Source organism: Cibotium barometz, chromosome 37 (assembly GCF_041138505.1).
Source record: "Cibotium barometz isolate CiBa-2024 chromosome 37, ASM4113850v1, whole genome shotgun sequence".
NCBI classification, from domain to species: domain Eukaryota; kingdom Viridiplantae; phylum Streptophyta; class Polypodiopsida; order Cyatheales; family Cibotiaceae; genus Cibotium; species Cibotium barometz.
In genome coordinates, this window is record NC_141082.1 from 17,671,981 (window position 1) to 17,695,531 (window position 23,551).

General features: G+C 40.7%; 2 protein-coding genes across 2 annotated transcripts in view; one reads left to right on the forward strand and one right to left on the reverse strand.

Moving 5' to 3' along the window:
- Positions 1 to 23,551, reverse strand: part of LOC147617019 (RNA helicase family protein) — a 70,305-nt gene that overhangs the window by 3,584 nt on the left and 43,170 nt on the right. Inside the window, exons 8-10 of the mRNA XM_086776646.1 lie at positions 603 to 806; positions 291 to 440; positions 60 to 152 (exon numbers count right to left, since the gene is read on the reverse strand). Coding sequence (XP_086632772.1) covers positions 60 to 152; positions 291 to 440; positions 603 to 806 — 447 coding nt within the window. The remainder of the gene's footprint in view (positions 1 to 59; positions 153 to 290; positions 441 to 602; positions 807 to 23,551) is intronic.
- Positions 1,674 to 2,553, forward strand: LOC147617020 (uncharacterized). The gene is made up of 2 exons (XM_086776647.1): positions 1,674 to 1,867; positions 1,984 to 2,553. The coding sequence occupies exons 1-2, from the start codon at positions 1,778 to 1,780 to the stop codon at positions 2,455 to 2,457; spliced, it is 564 nt and encodes a 187-aa protein (XP_086632773.1). The 5' UTR covers positions 1,674 to 1,777; the 3' UTR covers positions 2,458 to 2,553.

Sequence of the window (23,551 nt, forward strand, 5' to 3'; positions counted from 1 at the left end):
ACACACACACACACGAGCGAAAGATATATGCTAACAGTAGTTTAAGTGCAGACACTTACAAGGCCTAAATCAATTTTCTCACTGTTCCACGCTTGAAGACTCTGCTTGGTAGTCCTGTTGTAGCTGCCGTATTCTTTCTCAATATCAGCCTCCTGTAGAACCACAAGCAGTCACTATGAAAAGGCGTTCCTGGCTTACAAAAACCAATCATAGGGTCAACCTACGACATCTGTAAATACCAAAAGAAGGGTTTAACATAAAACGTTTAAGGCATGCACATGTTGGCTAACCTCAAATAATTCCGACAACGCATCTTTTTTATCCTGATTTTTCCTGTCTTGATAACCCCGTCTTCCCCCTCCACTCTCTGTGCTAACCCTGTAACCTGTCTTCTCGAGGACGTCTTCTAGATAAAACTGTGTCACAGGAAAAGTAAAACCCTGCAAAGTTCCCAACAAAATCCAAGTGATTCATAGCATCCCAACTTGCAAGAACATGGGCCATTGCATTTTCTTGTACTTCTAGTCCTTTGAAACATGGGGTGTACATGCATGCATGCATGCAAGCTTTGGGGGGGATTATCGTTATGTCATAAAACTCACCGGAATGTGCATCATTGGAGCATTACTAAAATACTTCGAGAACAATTCTGCATTGATGGTTGCACTCATTAACACCATACGCAAATCAGGCCTTCGAGGAAGTAGATCTCGGAGTATGATGATCAAAAAGTCCTCATTCATCCCACGCTCATGGATCTCGTCCACGAGAACATGGCTAACTCCCCTCAAATTAGGATCTTGTACCTGAAATCAAAAGCCCCAAAAAGTAATTAATGGATTAATTAGAGATTTATGAAGGGAAGCAAGAAAATGCAGCAAGACAGACCACATCTATAAGGCCCGTAATTGATTCTGATTAATTTTCTTGCTCCATCTTGACTATTGTTCTTGATTTTTTCCTCCTGACAATCTGAGCAAGATAAAGTCTTGCCTGTCATCAGAGCCCAAGACCTCCACTATTTTTTGCACTCTTGCCATGTGGCATGCAGACTCCAGAATTGTACAGCTACATTGATTCCATCGAGACCTATCAAAGCTCTACAGACCTGCTTACTGCCGTGCGAACTACGCTGCATCAATACAAGCACTGTGCTGGCTGCCTCCACTGTTGATTCAGGGCTGTGCAATAACTCAGACGGAAACCATCCTAGACATCTAAGAGCTACTTAAGAATGACATTTGAGAAACACAAGGCTGTCCTCTCTGCATTAAGCCAAAAACCGCCATAACACCTTCAATATCAACCCCTACACTAAGCTTGCCATTGCACAGAAGATTTGTGGAGCAAACAACCTCAGGAAGCCAACACAACAAATGTGGCATTTGCACAATGATTGCCAGCACACTAAGTTCTTATCAGATGTACTGTGGAACGAGGAGATAACACAGCAGGTATGCTGCCTTGAATATGGGAGACTATGCAGCACTCTCCTGGACTGTGTCCAATTTGTCCTTGAATATGGGGGACTAAGCAGCACTCTCCTGGAATGTGTCCTGTTTGTACACACTTGCATCACGTCCTACAAGGGTTTGTTAACATCCACACATTTCTTTTGCAGTGTTCACAAGAGAAACCACTATCAGTTGTACTGTGGAACAAGGAGATGACACAGCAGGTATGCTGCCTTGAATATTAGGAAACACTTACTGGACTAGGCACATGCAGACCTAGCTAGACACTAGTTCTCTAGATATTTTACCGCAGCGGTAGCCATATGTTTGGGCGAGCTACTGCATTGCTCACGGAGCCACAGTTGGAGCCAGTGTCTTGGTGGGAGAAATACGGTATTGGGACACCCAACTTGGTAAGGTTTCTTGATTCTTGAATCTTGTATCTTTGTCTCCTGAGTCCCATTCTTTCAAAATCTACATTCAAATGCTACTCTCTTTTTGACTTAACATTCTTTTTTGTACAACGTAGAGACGGATTGCATTGAGAGTTCTCTCCCAGGATTGCAGTTCAGGGCCTTGTGAGAGAAACTGGAGTACATGGGCTCTTTTTCACACGAAAAAGAGAAATAGACTCTCCTCAGCACAATTGGAGAGGCTTGTCTTTTGTCATTGCAATCTCCGATTGCTAGAACAAAAGGGTCATCCCATTGAGCCTCGCCAAGTGAATCCAGATAAGATTGATATCATGAAGTGCAAGGAGATTCCCGACATTCCTCAGGAGGAGAGAGACATCTATTCTATGCTCTATGAGGAGATCATGGCTCCGGCTCGCACTACACGATCTTCTCAAGAGGCTAGTACTAGTGGTGCACCTGCACCTCTAGAGGATGAGGCATTTGAGGACTCGGCTACCGGCAGTGACCTTGAGAGTGAGGCTGCAGAGGCAAAAGATGCAGATGAGGATGAGCATGAGGATGCAGATGAGGATGCAGATAGTAGCTAGCAGCTGCCAGTATCATTTTATTTGGACATGTTATTTAGTTTGAACTTTGGACATGTTATTTATTTTGATCTTGGATTTTGAGTCATGACTCATCACCCACGTAGTGATCCTTTTGATTTCTGTTTAGTCATCACTGATCAGTGATCACCCACGTGATTTGTGATATCATCGTATCTTACATGTATTTTGTTTTTATTGAAATGAATTCAATGTGGTCTCTTATAAGTTATGTCAACAGTTTTTTCTTTTGTATATTTCAAGTAAAAAATATACATGTTTTTTCTATTTTGTATGAAACCTTTTTGTACCCGTTTCTTACCTTTTATGAAACGTTTCAAAACGTATGAAACCCGTTTCATACCTGCCGTTTCTGAAACGCCTGGCAACACTGGTTCAAACACCATGGTATGCCTAAATCCATTGTGGGGAACAAAGATCCCAAGACTACAAGCCTCTTTCGGAGAGCTCTCTTTGACAATATCGGCACTAAGCTGGACTTCTTGTTGACTTTTCACCCCCAAACGAATGGGCAGAGTGAGGCTGCAAATTTAGCTGTGTTGGATCTTCTCAAATGCTATGTTGCAGACCAAAAAACAGCTTGGGAAAAGTATCTACCATTGGTAGAGTTTGCATACAACGACACAGTGCATGCATCCACGAGAAAGGCCCCATTTGAAATTGTTTATGGCAAAGTGAATATTGCCGCCCATCCTACGCACTAAGGATGAGATCTTTGCAGCTCATGAGTATGTTAGAGATCTTGATGTTACCTTTGCACAAGTGCGGACAGCCATTGCTCATTCACAAGATAAGCATAAGAGGACTGCCGACAAGTATAGAAGAGAGGTAGACATCAAAGAAAATGATTGGGTATTGCTGAAATTTGAGAAAGCAAGACTCCATAAGAGGCTAGGAAAGGAGTGATGTAAGCTCTCTACTAGGTATTAAGGACCTTTTAAGGTGATCAAGCAGATCAATGAGGTTGCTTTCCGGCTTACATTGCCTCATCATTGGAAGATTCACAATGACTTTCATGTGAGTCTATTGCGCAAGTATGTGGGGCCAGAGACAGAAGAGCCTGTCACAGAAGATCCGCCAAAGGTTGATGTGCTAGAGGAAGTTCTTCAACATGAGCAAATTGTGTTTCACAAGGAGAGAAAGTTATCTGCAACAAGTAAGCTTTCTATCTGCAGGTAAGCTTTCTAGGAGATAACTTGTGAAGTTCAAAAATTATTTACCAATTGATGCAAAATTGGTTGATGAAGACTACTTCAAAGATTACCCAAAACTTCTTCAAGCATATTTGGAAGCTAGGGAGCTTCGTGTCGCCCGTAATGAGGCCAAGACTCATGTCACATACGGGAGGCCAGGCCTCGTGTCACCCATAGTGTGGCCAGGACGTGGAACCCACTGTCAAGGATCCCACTTTAGGCTTCCCACTGAGCAAGTTCCGTGCTCGAGAAGACCTGCTATTTACAAGTTCTAGGAACAGGAGATACATCCATTGCATAATGCATGTGCACGCATCTCTGCTTGCCTGAAAATGATTTCATGGTATGTGTTTTCGTGTGAATACCTGCTATGACGTGTCCAGTTCACGGGCAAGGGACGCCCACCTATGAGCCATGTGAATGTCCTGTATTCTGACATGGTTTGTGGCATGTTAACAAGTGGTAAGTATCCATTTAACCCTTATTTATTATTGTAAAGGTTTTATAACCTTAGCAGTTCACACTTTAATAAGTTGGGCATCGGCCATTGCCCAGTGCCCGGGGCCCAAGGTTAAAAGTGTGGCCAGCCCAAACTCTGGGCACCCACTCATGGCCTCATAATTGTGTGGACACTTAAAGGAGGTGCCCACCATTAATTATGGTGGGCTGTGCAAGGGGCTTGGACCCCTCCACCTCCTCCCCCCCATTCTTCTCCCACCTTTTTCCCCTGTTCCTTCTCCTGCAATCTGGCGCCTATCTCTCCCTTCCTCTCTTCCCTTTTCTGCTGGTCGACTGCTCCCTGCTGGATAGCTGTTGTACCTGCTGAAACTGCTGCACCCACCTGCTGTGGGTACCCTCTGTACCTGTTTTGTACCTACTGTGGGCACCTTCTGTACCTGCTATGTACCTACTGTTATACCTGCAAATTGCAATACCTAATGTACCTTCTGTACCTACTGTACCTGCAGTACCAGCCGTACCTTCTGTGCACTTGCTGTGGGCACTTGCAGTACCTGCTGTGCACTTGACTATACCTGACTGACAACTGTACCAGCCAAAACCCTAGCTGTACCTGCAAATACAAGCTGAAATCCTAACTGTACCTACAAGTACAAGCTAAAACCTTAACTGTACTTGCAAGTACAAGCTGAAACCCTAACTGTACTTGCAAGTACAAGCTGAAAACCCTATTTTCCCTGCAAGTACATGCTGACTATCATCCGACATCTCCACTACCAAATGTACATGCTATCTCCACTACCAAATGTACATGCTGTGAACCGGCACCAAGTGTACTTGTTTGAGTACCTACTATTGACACCACAAACCAGTACCTATTTGTTTACTCGTACCAAGGAGGCTTGAACCACGGTCTTTGCAAGGGTGTGAGCCAGGCTCTAGTACGAGAGCACCTGTTTGTGCGTGGTCTCAGAATGATAGTTCGGCGTTCACTTCCCTCCAATTGTATGAGACTAGTGGCCAGGCTATTTAGACTCATTTGACGAGTCCGGCATCGACAAACTACTCCGACATACTTCTGTTTGGGTAACTTGTCTTCATACTTGCATTGCATAGGATTATCTGGCTGGAAGGCCCTTGGAACTTTGTACAAATTTAAATACTCTAGTATTGAGGGGGGGGTCGGCCCATTCACGGCCCTAGTGATGGTGTACTGTGCAGTGTCTGTCCCTTTTGAAGATTATCTTGTGCAATGATATATCATTCAGTTGTTATGTGAAAAGTGGCTCTTACATGTTAAGTGTGACGTGTGTATTGTTCACGAGACAATGCCCAAGGATGTTCACACCTAGCCAGTGTAGTTTCAGCGGAAAAATGCACTTCTTTTCCAAAATGCAATCTATCCATCCACTGTGTGTGGGAGACTTTCCAGAGGCTTCTGGAGGCTAAAAACCAACCGTCCTAGAGACAGGAGTCACACCCAAAAAGGATGGTCCTCCAGAGTCTAGAAACCAACCACACAAGCGAGAAAAAAAAAATCTTTCTTTTTTTCTAGTTTTCTGAAGAAGGCTCTGATACCAATGTAACATGCGGAAGCTCGGTGGAAGAATTGGTACAATGCTCAGAATTCAGCAATCGTTCGCAACAGAGCACACACAACATAGAGAGAGATGTGCAGAGAGAGAGAGAGAGAAAGAAAGAAAGAAAGAAAGATTTTATTAACGTCTTCCAAAAGACCGAACTCGGCCTATGAGACAAATCGGTGTACCTGTATGGGGTATCCTCTGTCATCCCAACAAAATGAAAAAGTACTGAACTAAAAAGCTGAATCTGGGTGTGCAATAAGCACAATAAGTGGTGAAGGGGATGGAGCTCTACTACTAGGAGAATGCAAAGCTATATCCATGGAGTATACAATCATGATATGCAACCTAGCTAGCTCCATCCTGTACCATACTAGGGGTATAAAATGGTATACATCAATGAAGGGGGGTGTCCACAGCTCCCTGAAGAACATGCCTGGGTGTGCTCTGAAGCAAGCCAATCGCTCCGCACCCTCTCTGTGAAACTGAGCTCTGATCTCTGTCATCTCTCTCTGGTATAGGCGTGGTGTCCGAAAGCCAGGTGTCCTCTGTCTCATGCGGGCTCTGAGTGTCTCTGCTCTCTGGAGAGTAATTCCCTACCGTGTAGGGGCTGGGAGTGGGATGGATCTCTGAAAAAATGTAGTAATATGTCTGTCGTCCCCCCTCTGGAGCTGTCTGAGCCTGTAATGATGTCTCTCTGTGGCACTGTATGTCTAGAATGAATCTCCCCAGTATGCGCTGGTCTGCTGCCTCAAAGATCTGGCGTAGGGAATGTGGCTCTCTGAATAAAATGGGATATCTCTCTCTGATGGCTGTATATGCTCTGCATCTGCATACATAATGCTCCTCACTCTCCACCTCCTCTCTGCACAATCTGCATACCCTCTCCTCTCGGGGGATCCGTGCTGCTGTGCCAGTCTCAATCTCCAATCGGTGTGATGAAACTCTAAGCTGACCAATAGCCACGAGAGAGAGAGAGAGAGAGGGAGAGAGAGGGGGGGGGAGGAGAAGTGGACACAGTATTGGGTCCCGAATGAACACACAAGCCCTTTGTGAGTTATGAGATACTTGAACTGATTTTTGGCTGGGCTATTTATACCCTTCTAAACTATTGGTCGCTGGCTCTACTAGGGTCGGCCTGCTGTTGAAAACCCCATAACCAGTTTCCTATGCAAATAAATGCCTTTTATGCAGTCATTTCACACCGCAGTCTTCTGGCTGCCTTGCACTGTCCAGATCTACGCCTAGCTGCAGGGCAACCCCTGGGCCTGGCCAACTGGTTGCTGGGCAGCCTTTTAAGCCTGGCCACCTGGCTGCCTGGCCAAGCCCCTTGGGCTGGCCGACAGCCTGCCCAGCCCTTCTATAGGCTGGTGGGCAAGGCCTAGGGCCTTCCTGGCCCTTCTTGGGTGGCCTTAGCCTACTCAATGCCCACACAAGAGCATGACACTCTCTTCTAGGGTAGCCCTAAGGGCTCACCCCTTCTACATGCAACCTACATGCTGTTTCCTACAGATGCCAGGCATCTGCTTGTAAACCAAATGCTCAGGTCATCTGACATCAATCCAAAGGGAGACTCACAGTACGGACTGGCATTGCTTTATGTGCAAGACAATGCACACCTGACCTTGAATGCTTAGAGAGGAACCCTGGCTGACTCGTCCCAGACTAGGCTCACATGGGACTAGTTTCCACTCCTAGTCATGCACCTTCTTGTTCACATATGTCCACATGGCATCCAAGTGCAGGATGCACGTGACAAATGAATTGGCACAAATGCCCTTACATACACATGAATTTGGCCACACACTCTATATTTGATCTAGCCCATGGTTAGAAGCACGTCCACATCACACCTCAGAAGTGACATCCCCTCCTGCTTGGAGCACAAGTGCACATGATGTGCCTTTGCTCCACGCTATCAATAAAACTGGCCCCTTTGCCTCTGAATGTTGTGTTGACATGGTAGGCCCCACGGAAACCATGAGATTTGCTGAAGCACTCAGCTCATCCTCCTCCTCAACGGGTTCGGAGAGACATGCCTCGATGAATGTGATGTCCTCGTTTCGGAGTTGACGGTGGCTCTGCACAACTGGACATGTGTGCTCCTTGATCGACCTCTGAAAACTACCCTTGGTCTTCAACTGCAGCACTCTTGTCAACTTCCTTTGGCTTCACCACAACTGCTTCCACTTTTCTTGTTCTTGATCTCATTAATGCGGACCTTTGTTTGGCAAAAAACTCATCCAATACTTTCAAACATCTGACTCACTGCTCTTCTTGGAGTTGTGCCACTTTTTGAGTTGCTTCCTCATATGTTTTTCTATGAACTTCTGCCCGCTCCTTGGATTCCCGTCTTCTTTCGTCAAAGGCATGAATGCGTCAGTCTTCACGTTCCTTGGATGCTTGAAGAATATCTTCCCAAAAAGCTTTTGTGGCTGCCATGAAGATTGCTTGCTGCTTTGAATGAAAACACCTGGTTGGTGATTTGTTTCTTGGGACTGACTTGGTCACCATTATGTGGGGTGGATACGGACGGATACGAGACTTATCTGGGTTGATTCGGGCCCTGGGGCGCCAATGGGCTGTGTTTTTTTCTGCATATGACTGCCCCATTGTACCCTCTTTTGACCAGCTGTTTGGGCTGTGTTTTGCTGCCCTACAGGCTGCCCTTATGTGCGATAAGGTGTCGCCCTATCCTGGCGTTAACAGCCTCCTGGCCACCTTGTACGAGCCATTCTTGATGCCTTTGACTCAGAGAGGGGCTGTGTTTGTGTTCAGATGGCTGCCGTGATGAAGGGCGTTTGGCTGCTGTGTTTACAACCCTCTGGCCGCCCCTTGAAGACCTTGCTTGGGTGCTTATGCTCCCCCAAAAGGGCTTCATTTTGCTTTGACAAGCCACCCTGCTGATGGTGATGATGACCTTGAAAAGAACCTTGCTGAATGCTGATTCTGGGCGCACTTATACTCTCCTCCATCTTGCGTTGAGTGCCCATCGCTGGCCCCCCCTTGATGTGCCTTCTTGTGTGTGTGTGTGTGTATGTGTGTGTGTGTGTGTGTGAGAGAGAGAGAGAGAGAGAGAGAGAAAAAGATTTTATTAACGTCTTCTAAAGGGCAAAAAACGGCCTATGAGACAACCTGTGTACATCATCATCGTGTCTCGATGGACATCAAATGGATACAAAAGAAAAAAAAAATACAAAGTACTCTATAATGTGGAGATAAATCACATACAGGGCTCTAGTTAACTACTGTGGGGTGGGTGGCAGGGAGGGGGGTAAAATACATCCAATAAAGCATCTAGCTCCAACCAATGCCAATGACTGGGTGTAGGATGTCATACATCGGGTTAGGGGCAAGGTATCTCCCAATCTGTGCTAGATCAATCTGGGGTCTGTCCTCTCTGCTATGTCTCCTCAAGATCTCATCAATCTGTGCCAGGTGGGCGGGGGCATCTTGTGAGATCCCCCTGTTCCCACCGAGCAACGGATTCGGGTACTAGCAGCGGAAGTAGCACTTCTCGCATGGGACAGGGGTCCCACATTCGGGGCCTCGTCCACGGATATCCGGACAAGAGACTAATCCGTCGGTTTTTCCAAAACCGAACCCGGAAAAAAACTTCCCTTACCCGGAAAGCACGGGCGATTCCACCAGGATAATTTTTTACTCTAACGTAGTCAAGATCATTACTGATCACGCTGATCCAACTGCACCTATAAAGATACTCGGTCGGATCAAGGAAGAAACTTGCACTTGGATCATTGGGATCAACGCTTTTTTCCCCATCAAGAGGCACAGCCGTTGATTCCTATCCATAGAACAATTACTATCCGGGACTTACTTCATCTATCGTAATAACAGAAATTGAGTCTCGGTTTACGGATCCATCAGTCCAGCCTAACCCCATCCGATCCCATGGGTTAGCCAACCGCCCAACCACTGTAGTGATGGGATCCAATTTGGAATTTGGTTAGGTTTTGTCCCGGGTACCAAGGAAAAGAGTTCCAAGGCCCCCTAGCCGGAATTTCATGCAAACATAAAACTAGCCACACCACTTACACACCCAATATGAAAATTGCCTTTTTCCTAGCATCAGCTAACTTTAAAACAATCCTTTAATGAAACCATAGTACCACTGATCACAATCTCCCAATTTATCCAGTTGATTCATAATTTCCCATCATTCCTTCATCAGAGTATCTATGGCATCATTGGCAACTAGAACGCTCACCACCTGTCCACACAGAGGCCGTTTCCATAGTTCCTAGCCCATAATACTCGGCAATATAATCACTTATCAAGATGGACTCTCGTTGAAGATCAGCAAGATCAACCAACAGATCCATATAAAAGAGCCATGGACTCATCCGTTGAGGACCAGCAAGGTCAGTCAACCAGATCCATGCTCGGTTTCACAAAACAACTCTTACTCCTTGTTCCAATATCTTCCTCGACGCACGCGTGGGTATCCTAGGCGACCCAGAGCCCGAGCACCGTATGGTCAGCACCCTCTAGGATCCTTCGCAGGTGACCTAGCGCTTCACTCATAGGCCGCTTCCTTGGTCCCTCATCCACCGTACCGGAAGCTCACCATTTTAATCGAACCGAGGCTGGTCAAGACCTCGGTCGACCTTGCTACGCGAGACGTCCTCCATTGACTCTCCGTCAGCAGTTGCAACTTTATCAGTTAGGTCTCCACGACCTTAATCACAAGACGGTCAAAATGCTTCCCCAGCATTCTTGACATAAAACAGCCATTTACAAACAGCATTTACAAACAGTTTACAAATACAGTTTCTATATTAACTCTCATTTTTCCACATTATCCCTCATTAATCCACATTACTTATTCCACATTCCATGTATATGTGTACTCATCCAATCACCTCCTTTTCCATCTCTTCACTTCAGATTCCTTCACATCACATATCATATATTCACATCCATATCCACATCCATACATCCACATTCACATCCATGTTCACATCCATACATCCACATCTACATGCTTATCTCCATTTTCACATCCTCATTTATACATCCACATCCCATATCCACATTCATACACATCCATATCCACATTCACATCCATACATCCACATCTACATGCTTATTTCCATTTTCACATCCTCATTTATACATCCACATCCCATATCCACATTCATACATACACATCCATATCCACATCCACATCCACATCCACATTCACATCCATGCATCCACATCTACATGCTTACCTCCATTTTCACATCCTCATTTATACATCCACATCCCATATCCTCATTCATACATACACATCCATACATCCACATCTACATCCACATACATACATACATCCACATCCACATTCCACATTCACATCTATAATCCACATCCACATTCACATTCACATACATCCACATCCACATTCCCATACATCCACATCTATACATCCACATTCCACATTCACATCTACATTCACATTCACATACATCCACATCTACATTCACATTCACATACATCCACATCCCCATTCCCATTCACATCTATACATCCACATCTACATCCACATACATACATACATCCACATCCACATTCCACATTCACATCTATACATCCACATCTACATCCACATTCACATACATCCACATCCACATTTCCATTCACATCTATACATCCACATCCATTCACATCTATACATCCACATCTACATCCACATTTACATCTATGCATATACATCTTCATGCATATATCCATTTTCATGTTCATACATCCACACTCCCATCTCCATATCCACACATCCACATACATACATACATTTTCACATTCCCATTTATATAACCCCATATACCTTCACATCTAATCTTTTACATCACATCCATTCTCGCCCTATCACAACCCATATACATCTTATCCTATCACATACACTTCTTACCTCATCCCCCCCATACACATCTTAATTCATCTTATCACCTCCTAACTTATTTCATAAGCATCTTATCACCTCTTATCACACCTCTTATCACATCTCTTATCACCTTCTAACTTATTTCATAAGCATCTTATCACATCTCTTATCACATCCTATCACATCTCTTATCTATTTATAGAATACAAGAGAATTCTTACATTTGATATAAGATTTCTTTACACATTTATTTATGAATAAATTCTATTTAAGGAGATTAATACTTTCAAAGTAAAAATCAATCTTTTATGCATCTTCCTACGCATAAATTCATTTTTAATGAAAATGACACTTTTGAATTAAATTTTAATCTTTTATGCATTTTTCTATACATAAATTCAATTTAGATGAGAATGACACTTTTGAATTAAAAAATCAATCTTTTATGCATCTTCTTATGCATAAATTCAATTTGGTAGGAATTACACTTTTAGAATAAAACAATTTCTCTTATGCATCTAAGTTAAGCATAAAATCCATTTATGAGGAAAATCACACTTTTAGTATAAAAAGAATATCTTTTATGCATACCTATATGCATGAAATTCAATTATGATAAAAGTCACACTTTTATAATAAAATAATCAACTTTTATGCATACCTCTATGCATGAAATCCAATATGATAAAAGTAACACTTTTGATATAAAAATTTTTCCATTATGCATACTTCTATGCATGAAATAAAAATGGTAAAAATAACACTTTTGATATAAAAATTTATCCATTATGCATACTTCTATGCATGAAATAAAAATGGTAAAAATAACACTTTTGATATAAAAATTTATCCATTATGCCTAATATTAAAATTCAATTTCTCCATGATTGTAATGAAATTCTTTCAATTAATCTAGGATGATAATTCCTAGAATATGGTAGGAAGTCCTCTTTTTATGCTTTGAATGAGATTATTTTATGCATAATTTTTATAAAAATTTTGCCATAGCTCCGCTGCTATGACTGATAAATCTCAATTTTTCTAAGGGATAATGCTTATCATTAAGAAAATAATTAAAATAATCTCTAATTGGATTATCAATCCATAATGGATTGAATCATTAATATACATAAACTAAAAGCATAGAAAAAAGCCATTAATTTGGCCTCAAGCATAGCTTAATCTTGGGTTAAGGAAAAGCTTTATGAAAAGCTTGATTTGGATTGAGAACGGTTCATGAGTATGACCATTTCTTGAGTGAGAGAGAGAATTTACATAAAAATCATTAGAATTTAAACATAAATGAAAATTAACTTCAATAGCATTATGTAACTCTTCACTACTATTCAAACTTCAATAGCATTAAAAAAAAACCATACCAATTAAACTTCTCAAGCTTGAGAGGGGTTGAGAAGAGAGAAACATTGAGAAATTATAGAAAGATCAATATTCACTAATTACCTTACAACTTGCTTGATTCTTTGTTCACGGTAGAGGCCCCCAACCAATCAATTGGTTAAGTATGTTGATGGAGCCACTAATAGGGATTGAAGAAAGAGGGAAGCTCCAAAAACTAGTGAATTATTAAATGAATTCACAATTTCTGGCTTAGGTGGAGTAGAGTAACAATGCATAAACACTATATATTTTTCAACAAGGGGGAGGCTTCTATTTATAGGAAAATTTGAGCTCCTAACCAAACAAACTGATTCTAGAATTTTCTAAATCAGTTTGGTCAATATTTGACCATTTTTAGATCAGTTAAGCTAACTTTTTGGAACTAGACTTGAATGAGGAGAGAGGAGAGATGAAATATCTCAATTTTTATGAGTTTAAAACTCATTCAAGCATGTGAAATATGCACCTCCTTTAAAGAACTCCCCTTCCTTACATATGTGTCATAATGGAATCATTTTAATATTGCTCATAGTTTTTTTTTTTACTAATAAACCTTGTACATTTTCAACTCTTCATCTTATGTGAAATATGCACCTCCTTTAAAGAATTCCCCTTCCTTACATATGTCATATTTTTAATATTGCTCATAGTTTTTTACTAATAATCCTTGTACATTTTCAACTCTTCATCTTATGTGAAATATGCACCTCCTTTAAAGAATTCCCCTTCCTTACATATGTCATATTTTTAATATTGCTCATAGTTTTTTACTAATAAACCTTGTACATTTTCAACTCTTCATCTTATGTGAGCATTTAAGGGACTCCCCTTCCTTACATATGTGTCATAATAAAATCATTATACCCAAAATATCTCATATTTTTAATATTGCACATAGTTTTTTTACTAATAAACCTTGTACATTTTCAACTCTTCACCTCATGTGAGTATTTACTCATTTTTGGGTATTTTCTTTTTACAAGTTGGATTTATCTCCTCCCTACACATGGATTGATGCTATTGGTCCATAGGAACCTTAATTGGACCATAGTCTAAAGATTTCTGAAAATCTAGACCCTTAGGCTAAGGTTCTTTATAGCTATTTTCAATTAATTCCAATTGCACATTGGGAAATTCTTTTTGAATTTCTGTTTCAGGGGAACTCATCTGAATTAGAAGAGATATTTTTCTATCCAAAAATATTCAAAATCTGAATATTCTCTCTCTAGAATATTTTTCTCTCTCTAGGCTAAAACAGATAGAAACAAGGTCTTTATATTTCTGAAGAGGGATTGATTACAGGGAAAGATACTAGACATCAAAAAGGGGTTTGGGGGAGGAATCTTACATTCTACCCCACTTAAAAAACGCGAGATGTCCTCATCTCGCAAACTGGGATAATTTCGCAAGATGCACGAATTATGAGACTTAGAGAAAAATTTAAATCAGGATTAACCACCAAGAAAAAGTCTCAAAGATAGCAAGATTCAAGATAAGAACAAGATTTAAACTTTATTCATTCTCGGAACTTATACAGTAAGATAGAGGAACTCTTTACACTTCCATAAGCCCGTCCATCATATGGTCACAAAAGCAGTCCTCACAAGCTGCACAAGTATAAGGTAACTCATTTATGGGAATGATTCTGTGGGTTATTGCTGCGCATATCTCAGTGGTATGAGGTGTTCTAAGAAAAGGACCTCTGAGAGGCAAGCCAAAAACGGGGTAAAGGCATATCTTCTCATGAGGAAGAAAACACGCCAGTAAGAAGACCCGCTCAAAAAACCCAGGATGCCTTGATCTCATGACGCAGTAGTATCGGGGACCCAAACCCAAAGCTTCAATAACCATGGCCAAGCGGACATTGTTACGAAAGTGCTGCTGACCCCAGGGTGTTACCCTAGTTATGTCTTGATAGGTCCGCCATTTTGTCTGCGCTACAGAAGTTTCCAAGTGAGGGAAAAGTGAGCGCTCATACTGCTCTATAAAATCTTTCTTCACAGACTCCCTTGCGTCTCGAAGGTGAGAAATCATCATGGATAAAACTAATTCTTGTTGCCAAGCCATGAAGGAGATTAAGAAAGAAAGGAGATCGATGGAAGTAAGATTACTGTGAACGACAAGTAAAAGTTACGACTTATATAAAGGAAGGAGCTAGCGTAACTTAGAAGCCAACGGTAACTTGCCACTGAAGTTTTACCGTCTTTCCATGATTTGGGTTTGGCACATTTTTCTATAGAAGGCATTCAAACTTTGAGATGAGGAGATAAAAGAAGTTCGTAAGCTAAATCACCTACTTTCTTTGGTCCACAATATCTGGGAGATAACTTCTTCCCAAGAGATAAAGAACTTCTTTTGGGTCGTACTCGAGACCAAAACCTTGATATCCAAAACATCGATTTTCACTTCTGAACTCGTTGTTCTGAATTCTTAAAACAGGTGGGACTCTTGAGAAGTATTCAGGAAAAAGATTCTTCCTTTTTTAAACAGAATCTTTCTTTTATTATAGAGAGGGAATAATTATAAGATCAAAAAGGGAGATTCTTACTCCTGTATACCTCTAAGGCTGGGGGAGAATCTTACATTCTACCCCACTTGAAAAGTGCGAGATGTCCTCATCTCATAAAGTAGAGGACAACTCTTTTTCTTAAGATCCAATTTTATTCTGGGGTTCCTTATATTCTGGTCAACCCAACAGAATACTGGGATAAATATCCCTTAGAACTCATCATTAAATAACAATTCATTCAGATCATATCATTCATATCTTTAACATGATAAAGGTTCATTAGACCGAAAAATTTCCTTCTGAGCATTCCTCCACGGGAATTTCAGTCAAGTAAGTTCTCAATTTGTCATCCCTTAACTTGATCTAACGGTCAAGTGTTAACAGTAGCAATTTGACAGCACAATCCACTAATCTCATAGTGATTTGCTGAATCATTTTCATCATTTATCATTACAGGGACTCGTCCCAATCATCCACCTTGTGGTTTCGCTCAGCTTATTACATTTCAATCCATTTTCAGGGATCATCATTTTTCAATCAGAATCCAAATCAATTCATCGGTTTCCAAACAGAACTAAAAATCATATCAACCACATTCGAAATCATCATCTGGATAGCATTAACGCTTATAATTTCAAGTCTTAGATTTACTCGTATATACTATCAGTAAAGAGCTGCAGTTATACTCTCGGTATATACGGATAGTCACGGCCCTTGGAATTATAAGGTAAATACCATCATGTCTAGGCCTCAAGCAAGCCAAGGATTCTATATAATTGCGGTACTTCCATCTGAAGACCCAATTACCAAATTACGAATTTCAATTTGAATATCAAATTGTATGAATTATATCACACAATTACAACCTTTTTGTGTTTCTTGATAAATTTCTGACCTATTTGTCTTCTCAATTGATCTTTATTAACCAAATGCTCTGATACCAACTGTGAGATCCCCCTGTTCCCACCGAGCAACGGATTCGGGTACTAGCAGCGGAAGTAGCACTTCTCGCATGGGACAGGGGTCCCACATTCGGGGCCTCGTCCACGGATATCCGGACAAGAGACTAATCCGTCGGTTTTTCCAAAACCGAACCCGGAAAAAAACTTCCCTTACCCGGAAAGCACGGGCGATTCCACCAGGATAATTTTTTACTCTAACGTAGTCAAGATCATTACTGATCACGCTGATCCAACTGCACCTATAAAGATACTCGGTCGGATCAAGGAAGAAACTTGCACTTGGATCATTGGGATCAACGCTTTTTTCCCCATCAAGAGGCACAGCCGTTGATTCCTATCCATAGAACAATTACTATCCGGGACTTACTTCATCTATCGTAATAACAGAAATTGAGTCTCGGTTTACGGATCCATCAGTCCAGCCTAACCCCATCCGATCCCATGGGTTAGCCAACCGCCCAACCACTGTAGTGATGGGATCCAATTTGGAATTTGGTTAGGTTTTGTCCCGGGTACCAAGGAAAAGAGTTCCAAGGCCCCCTAGCCGGAATTTCATGCAAACATAAAACTAGCCACACCACTTACACACCCAATATGAAAATTGCCTTTTTCCTAGCATCAGCTAACTTTAAAACAATCCTTTAATGAAACCATAGTACCACTGATCACAATCTCCCAATTTATCCAGTTGATTCATAATTTCCCATCATTCCTTCATCAGAGTATCTATGGCATCATTGGCAACTAGAACGCTCACCACCTGTCCACACAGAGGCCGTTTCCATAGTTCCTAGCCCATAATACTCGGCAATATAATCACTTATCAAGATGGACTCTCGTTGAAGATCAGCAAGATCAACCAACAGATCCATATAAAAGAGCCATGGACTCATCCGTTGAGGACCAGCAAGGTCAGTCAACCAGATCCATGCCCGGTTTCACAAAACAACTCTTACTCCTTGTTCCAATATCTTCCTCGACGCACGCGTGGGTATCCTAGGCGACCCAGAGCCCGAGCACCGTATGGTCAGCACCCTCTAGGATCCTTCGCAGGTGACCTAGCGCTTCACTCATAGGCCGCTTCCTTGGTCCCTCATCCACCGTACCGGAAGCTCACCATTTTAATCGAACCGAGGCTGGTCAAGACCTCGGTCGACCTTGCTACGCGAGACGTCCTCCATTGACTCTCCGTCAGCAGTTGCAACTTTATCAGTTAGGTCTCCACGACCTTAATCACAAGACGGTCAAAATGCTTCCCCAGCATTCTTGACATAAAACAGCCATTTACAAACAGCATTTACAAACAGTTTACAAATACAGTTTCTATATTAACTCTCATTTTTCCACATTATCCCTCATTAATCCACATTACTTATTCCACATTCCATGTATATGTGTACTCATCCAATCACCTCCTTTTCCATCTCTTCACTTCAGATTCCTTCACATCACATATCATATATTCACATCCATATCCACATCCATACATCCACATTCACATCCATGTTCACATCCATACATCCACATCTACATGCTTATCTCCATTTTCACATCCTCATTTATACATCCACATCCCATATCCACATTCATACACATCCATATCCACATTCACATCCATACATCCACATCTACATGCTTATTTCCATTTTCACATCCTCATTTATACATCCACATCCCATATCCACATTCATACATACACATCCATATCCACATCCACATCCACATCCACATTCACATCCATGCATCCACATCTACATGCTTACCTCCATTTTCACATCCTCATTTATACATCCACATCCCATATCCTCATTCATACATACACATCCATACATCCACATCTACATCCACATACATACATACATCCACATCCACATTCCACATTCACATCTATAATCCACATCCACATTCACATTCACATACATCCACATCCACATTCCCATACATCCACATCTATACATCCACATTCCACATTCACATCTACATTCACATTCACATACATCCACATCTACATTCACATTCACATACATCCACATCCCCATTCCCATTCACATCTATACATCCACATCTACATCCACATACATACATACATCCACATCCACATTCCACATTCACATCTATACATCCACATCTACATCCACATTCACATACATCCACATCCACATTTCCATTCACATCTATACATCCACATCCATTCACATCTATACATCCACATCTACATCCACATTTACATCTATGCATATACATCTTCATGCATATATCCATTTTCATGTTCATACATCCACACTCCCATCTCCATATCCACACATCCACATACATACATACATTTTCACATTCCCATTTATATAACCCCATATACCTTCACATCTAATCTTTTACATCACATCCATTCTCGCCCTATCACAACCCATATACATCTTATCCTATCACATACACTTCTTACCTCATCCCCCCCATACACATCTTAATTCATCTTATCACCTCCTAACTTATTTCATAAGCATCTTATCACCTCTTATCACACCTCTTATCACATCTCTTATCACCTTCTAACTTATTTCATAAGCATCTTATCACATCTCTTATCACATCCTATCACATCTCTTATCTATTTATAGAATACAAGAGAATTCTTACATTTGATATAAGATTTCTTTACACATTTATTTATGAATAAATTGTATTTAAGGAGATTAATACTTTCAAAGTAAAAATCAATCTTTTATGCATCTTCCTACGCATAAATTCATTTTTAATGAAAATGACACTTTTGAATTAAATTTTAATCTTTTATGCATTTTTCTATACATAAATTCAATTTAGATGAGAATGACACTTTTGAATTAAAAAATCAATCTTTTATGCATCTTCTTATGCATAAATTCAATTTGGTAGGAATTACACTTTTAGAATAAAAAAATTTCTCTTATGCATCTAAGTTAAGCATAAAATCCATTTATGAGGAAAATCACACTTTTAGTATAAAAAGAATATCTTTTATGCATACCTATATGCATGAAATTCAATTATGATAAAAGTCACACTTTTATAATAAAATAATCAACTTTTATGCATACCTCTATGCATGAAATCCAATATGATAAAAGTAACACTTTTGATATAAAAATTTTTCCATTATGCATACTTCTATGCATGAAATAAAAATGGTAAAAATAACACTTTTGATATAAAAATTTATCCATTATGCATACTTCTATGCATGAAATAAAAATGGTAAAAATAACACTTTTGATATAAAAATTTATCCATTATGCCTAATATTAAAATTCAATTTCTCCATGATTGTAATGAAATTCTTTCAATTAATCTAGGATGATAATTCCTAGAATATGGTAGGAAGTCCTCTTTTTATGCTTTGAATGAGATTATTTTATGCATAATTTTTATAAAAATTTTGCCATAGCTCCGCTGCTATGACTGATAAATCTCAATTTTTCTAAGGGATAATGCTTATCATTAAGAAAATAATTAAAATAATCTCTAATTGGATTATCAATCCATAATGGATTGAATCATTAATATACATAAACTAAAAGCATAGAAAAAAGCCATTAATTTGGCCTCAAGCATAGCTTAATCTTGGGTTAAGGAAAAGCTTTATGAAAAGCTTGATTTGGATTGAGAACGGTTCATGAGTATGACCATTTCTTGAGTGAGAGAGAGAATTTACATAAAAATCATTAGAATTTAAACATAAATGAAAATTAACTTCAATAGCATTATGTAACTCTTCACTACTATTCAAACTTCAATAGCATTAAAAAAAAACCATACCAATTAAACTTCTCAAGCTTGAGAGGGGTTGAGAAGAGAGAAACATTGAGAAATTATAGAAAGATCAATATTCACTAATTACCTTACAACTTGCTTGATTCTTTGTTCACGGTAGAGGCCCCCAACCAATCAATTGGTTAAGTATGTTGATGGAGCCACTAATAGGGATTGAAGAAAGAGGGAAGCTCCAAAAACTAGTGAATTATTAAATGAATTCACAGTTTCTGGCTTAGGTGGAGTAGAGTAACAATGCATAAACACTATATATTTTTCAACAAGGGGGAGGCTTCTATTTATAGGAAAATTTGAGCTCCTAACCAAACAAACTGATTCTAGAATTTTCTAAATCAGTTTGGTCAATATTTGACCATTTTTAGATCAGTTAAGCTAACTTTTTGGAACTAGACTTAAATGAGGAGAGAGGAGAGATGAAATATCTCAATTTTTATGAGTTTAAAACTCATTCAAGCATGTGAAATATGCACCTCCTTTAAAGAACTCCCCTTCCTTACATATGTGTCATAATGGAATCATTTTAATATTGCTCATAGTTTTTTTTTTTACTAATAAACCTTGTACATTTTCAACTCTTCATCTTATGTGAAATATGCACCTCCTTTAAAGAATTCCCCTTCCTTACATATGTCATATTTTTAATATTGCTCATAGTTTTTTACTAATAATCCTTGTACATTTTCAACTCTTCATCTTATGTGAAATATGCACCTCCTTTAAAGAATTCCCCTTCCTTACATATGTCATATTTTTAATATTGCTCATAGTTTTTTACTAATAAACCTTGTACATTTTCAACTCTTCATCTTATGTGAGCATTTAAGGGACTCCCCTTCCTTACATATGTGTCATAATAAAATCATTATACCCAAAATATCTCATATTTTTAATATTGCACATAGTTTTTTTACTAATAAACCTTGTACATTTTCAACTCTTCACCTCATGTGAGTATTTACTCATTTTTGGGTATTTTCTTTTTACAAGTTGGATTTATCTCCTCCCTACACATGGATTGATGCTATTGGTCCATAGGAACCTTAATTGGACCATAGTCTAAAGATTTCTGAAAATCTAGACCCTTAGGCTAAGGTTCTTTATAGCTATTTTCAATTAATTCCAATTGCACATTGGGAAATTCTTTTTGAATTTCTGTTTCAGGGGAACTCATCTGAATTAGAAGAGATATTTTTCTATCCAAAAATATTCAAAATCTGAATATTCTCTCTCTAGAATATTTTTCTCTCTCTAGGCTAAAACAGATAGAAACAAGGTCTTTATATTTCTGAAGAGGGATTGATTACAGGGAAAGATACTAGACATCAAAAAGGGGTTTGGGGGAGGAATCTTACACATCTCCTAGATCGTAGCTCTCTTGCTCGCGCTGATGTCACTCCTCTACAGTAGATGTAGAGATAGTGCGTCTCCGAGTGACCCGGGTTTGGACCGAAGGAGCTTTGGAGGATGTCCCATCCTGAGTGGCTGGAAGAAGGTAGTGATCCGTGTCTAAGATGTAGTATCCCTCTGTTGTGGGAGCTGTTGTAATAGCCACTCTCTATGACGTCATAACTCCATCAAAAATCCCCCCAAGCATTTCTGATCATGAAACTCCATTAACTCTGCTGAGTGGACCGAATCCCTCCTTGAAGAGACAGTGGTATCTCCCCCAAATCTCATAGTATACTGGGCAATGGCAATCCTCTATCTCCACCTCTATGTGGCATAATCTGCAGATGCGTGTCTCCCTCAGGGCTCTTGTAGCTCTCCCTGCTTCTATCTCTAGAGTGTGTGAAGATACCCGAAGCTGACCAATAGTAGTGCACATGGCATGAGACATATATACATCCATGTAACCCGGTCTCTACACAAACCCATCCTCTAAGAAATGATCATGGTAGTGCTGCCTCTTCACAAGAAGAGGCTGTGGAGGATCAATCCATGTATGATGTGTGTATAGTTGTATCAAATCCTGACGTATCAATCAGTTCCTCTCTACACGGGAGAGTCTCATGGTTGGATGGTCCTCATCATACTGAAACGGAGGGAGCCAATCCATACTCATCCCATGTAGTGAAAACCATTGTAAAACCTCTGCATACCATGACTGTCGCCCTGATGCAGCTACTCGCTCTGATGACTCTAGGGCCTGTCTCGGTAATCTATTTGGGGGCATGTGCCTAACCCGCTAAATAAATGTCACTGTCTCAAAGAGTGCCTCCACTAGCATGGGCGAAGACGCAAACTCGGCCAAAACTATCTCATGTGGTGTCGAGGTTTTACTATCAATCATCCGTGAGAACATAAGTATCTGTGGGCACTCTAAACCTCGCCATCCGCTCGTTGATAGTCTTGGAGCCCAGATGGGGGATGCATACATCAAGGCTGGTGTGACCATGGTATCAAAAAGCCATCCTTTGTATGGGGTTCCTGAAAATGTGCCTGGTGACATTGCCTCTCAAGTAAAGCTAAAGCTGCATACCCTCTAGCTACTGTGTCCTGAACTGCCTATCTCATGAAGAACCTCCCCGCCAAGCTAGTAAAGGTGACACCCAAATATAGATATGAAGTCACTACATCCACACGTCTGCCCTGGTATATGATGTGGGTGGTCTCTCGCCCCTGCTTCGTGGTATTGAAAATCATAACCTTGGTTTTACCAAGATTGACCGTCATGCCCCTCTGATTACAAAACTCTCCCAAGGCATCCATGTGCCACTATAACCCCTGTTGTGTATCCCAGACAAGACTACATCGTCTGCGTAAAGCATCAAAGCTACATATAGATCTGCCAAAGATGATCCACTGCCCCCCCCCCCTTCCTGCACACAAAATCTGCTAGCTCATCAATGTATAATCCAAACAGGGTGGAAGATAATGGACATCCTTGCTTAACACCAATAGTGCTAGCAAGCTCCTCTGATAATCCGCCCAGGCATTGCACACGACCCACAACTCTCTCATACAAAGCAATAATCCCCCATATCATCTCTGATGGTACCCCAAGTGTTTGCAATCTCTGCATAAGTCTGTCGTGAGGCACAATGTCAAATGCCTTGCGGAAATCCACAAAGCAGCATTATAATCTACATCTCTGTGCCTTCGCCTCCTCTATAAGACTCCCAAGTGTGAAGATATGATCAAGAGTGGAGTGGTTTCGGCGGAAACCAGCCTGCCCAGTAGCTCTGAATCCAAAGATCTCTGCCAATTTACTGAGCTCATGCTCAATGACCGACCCATAAAGTTTGGCCAATATGTGGCCTCGGGTCCACAGGGTCGCCAAC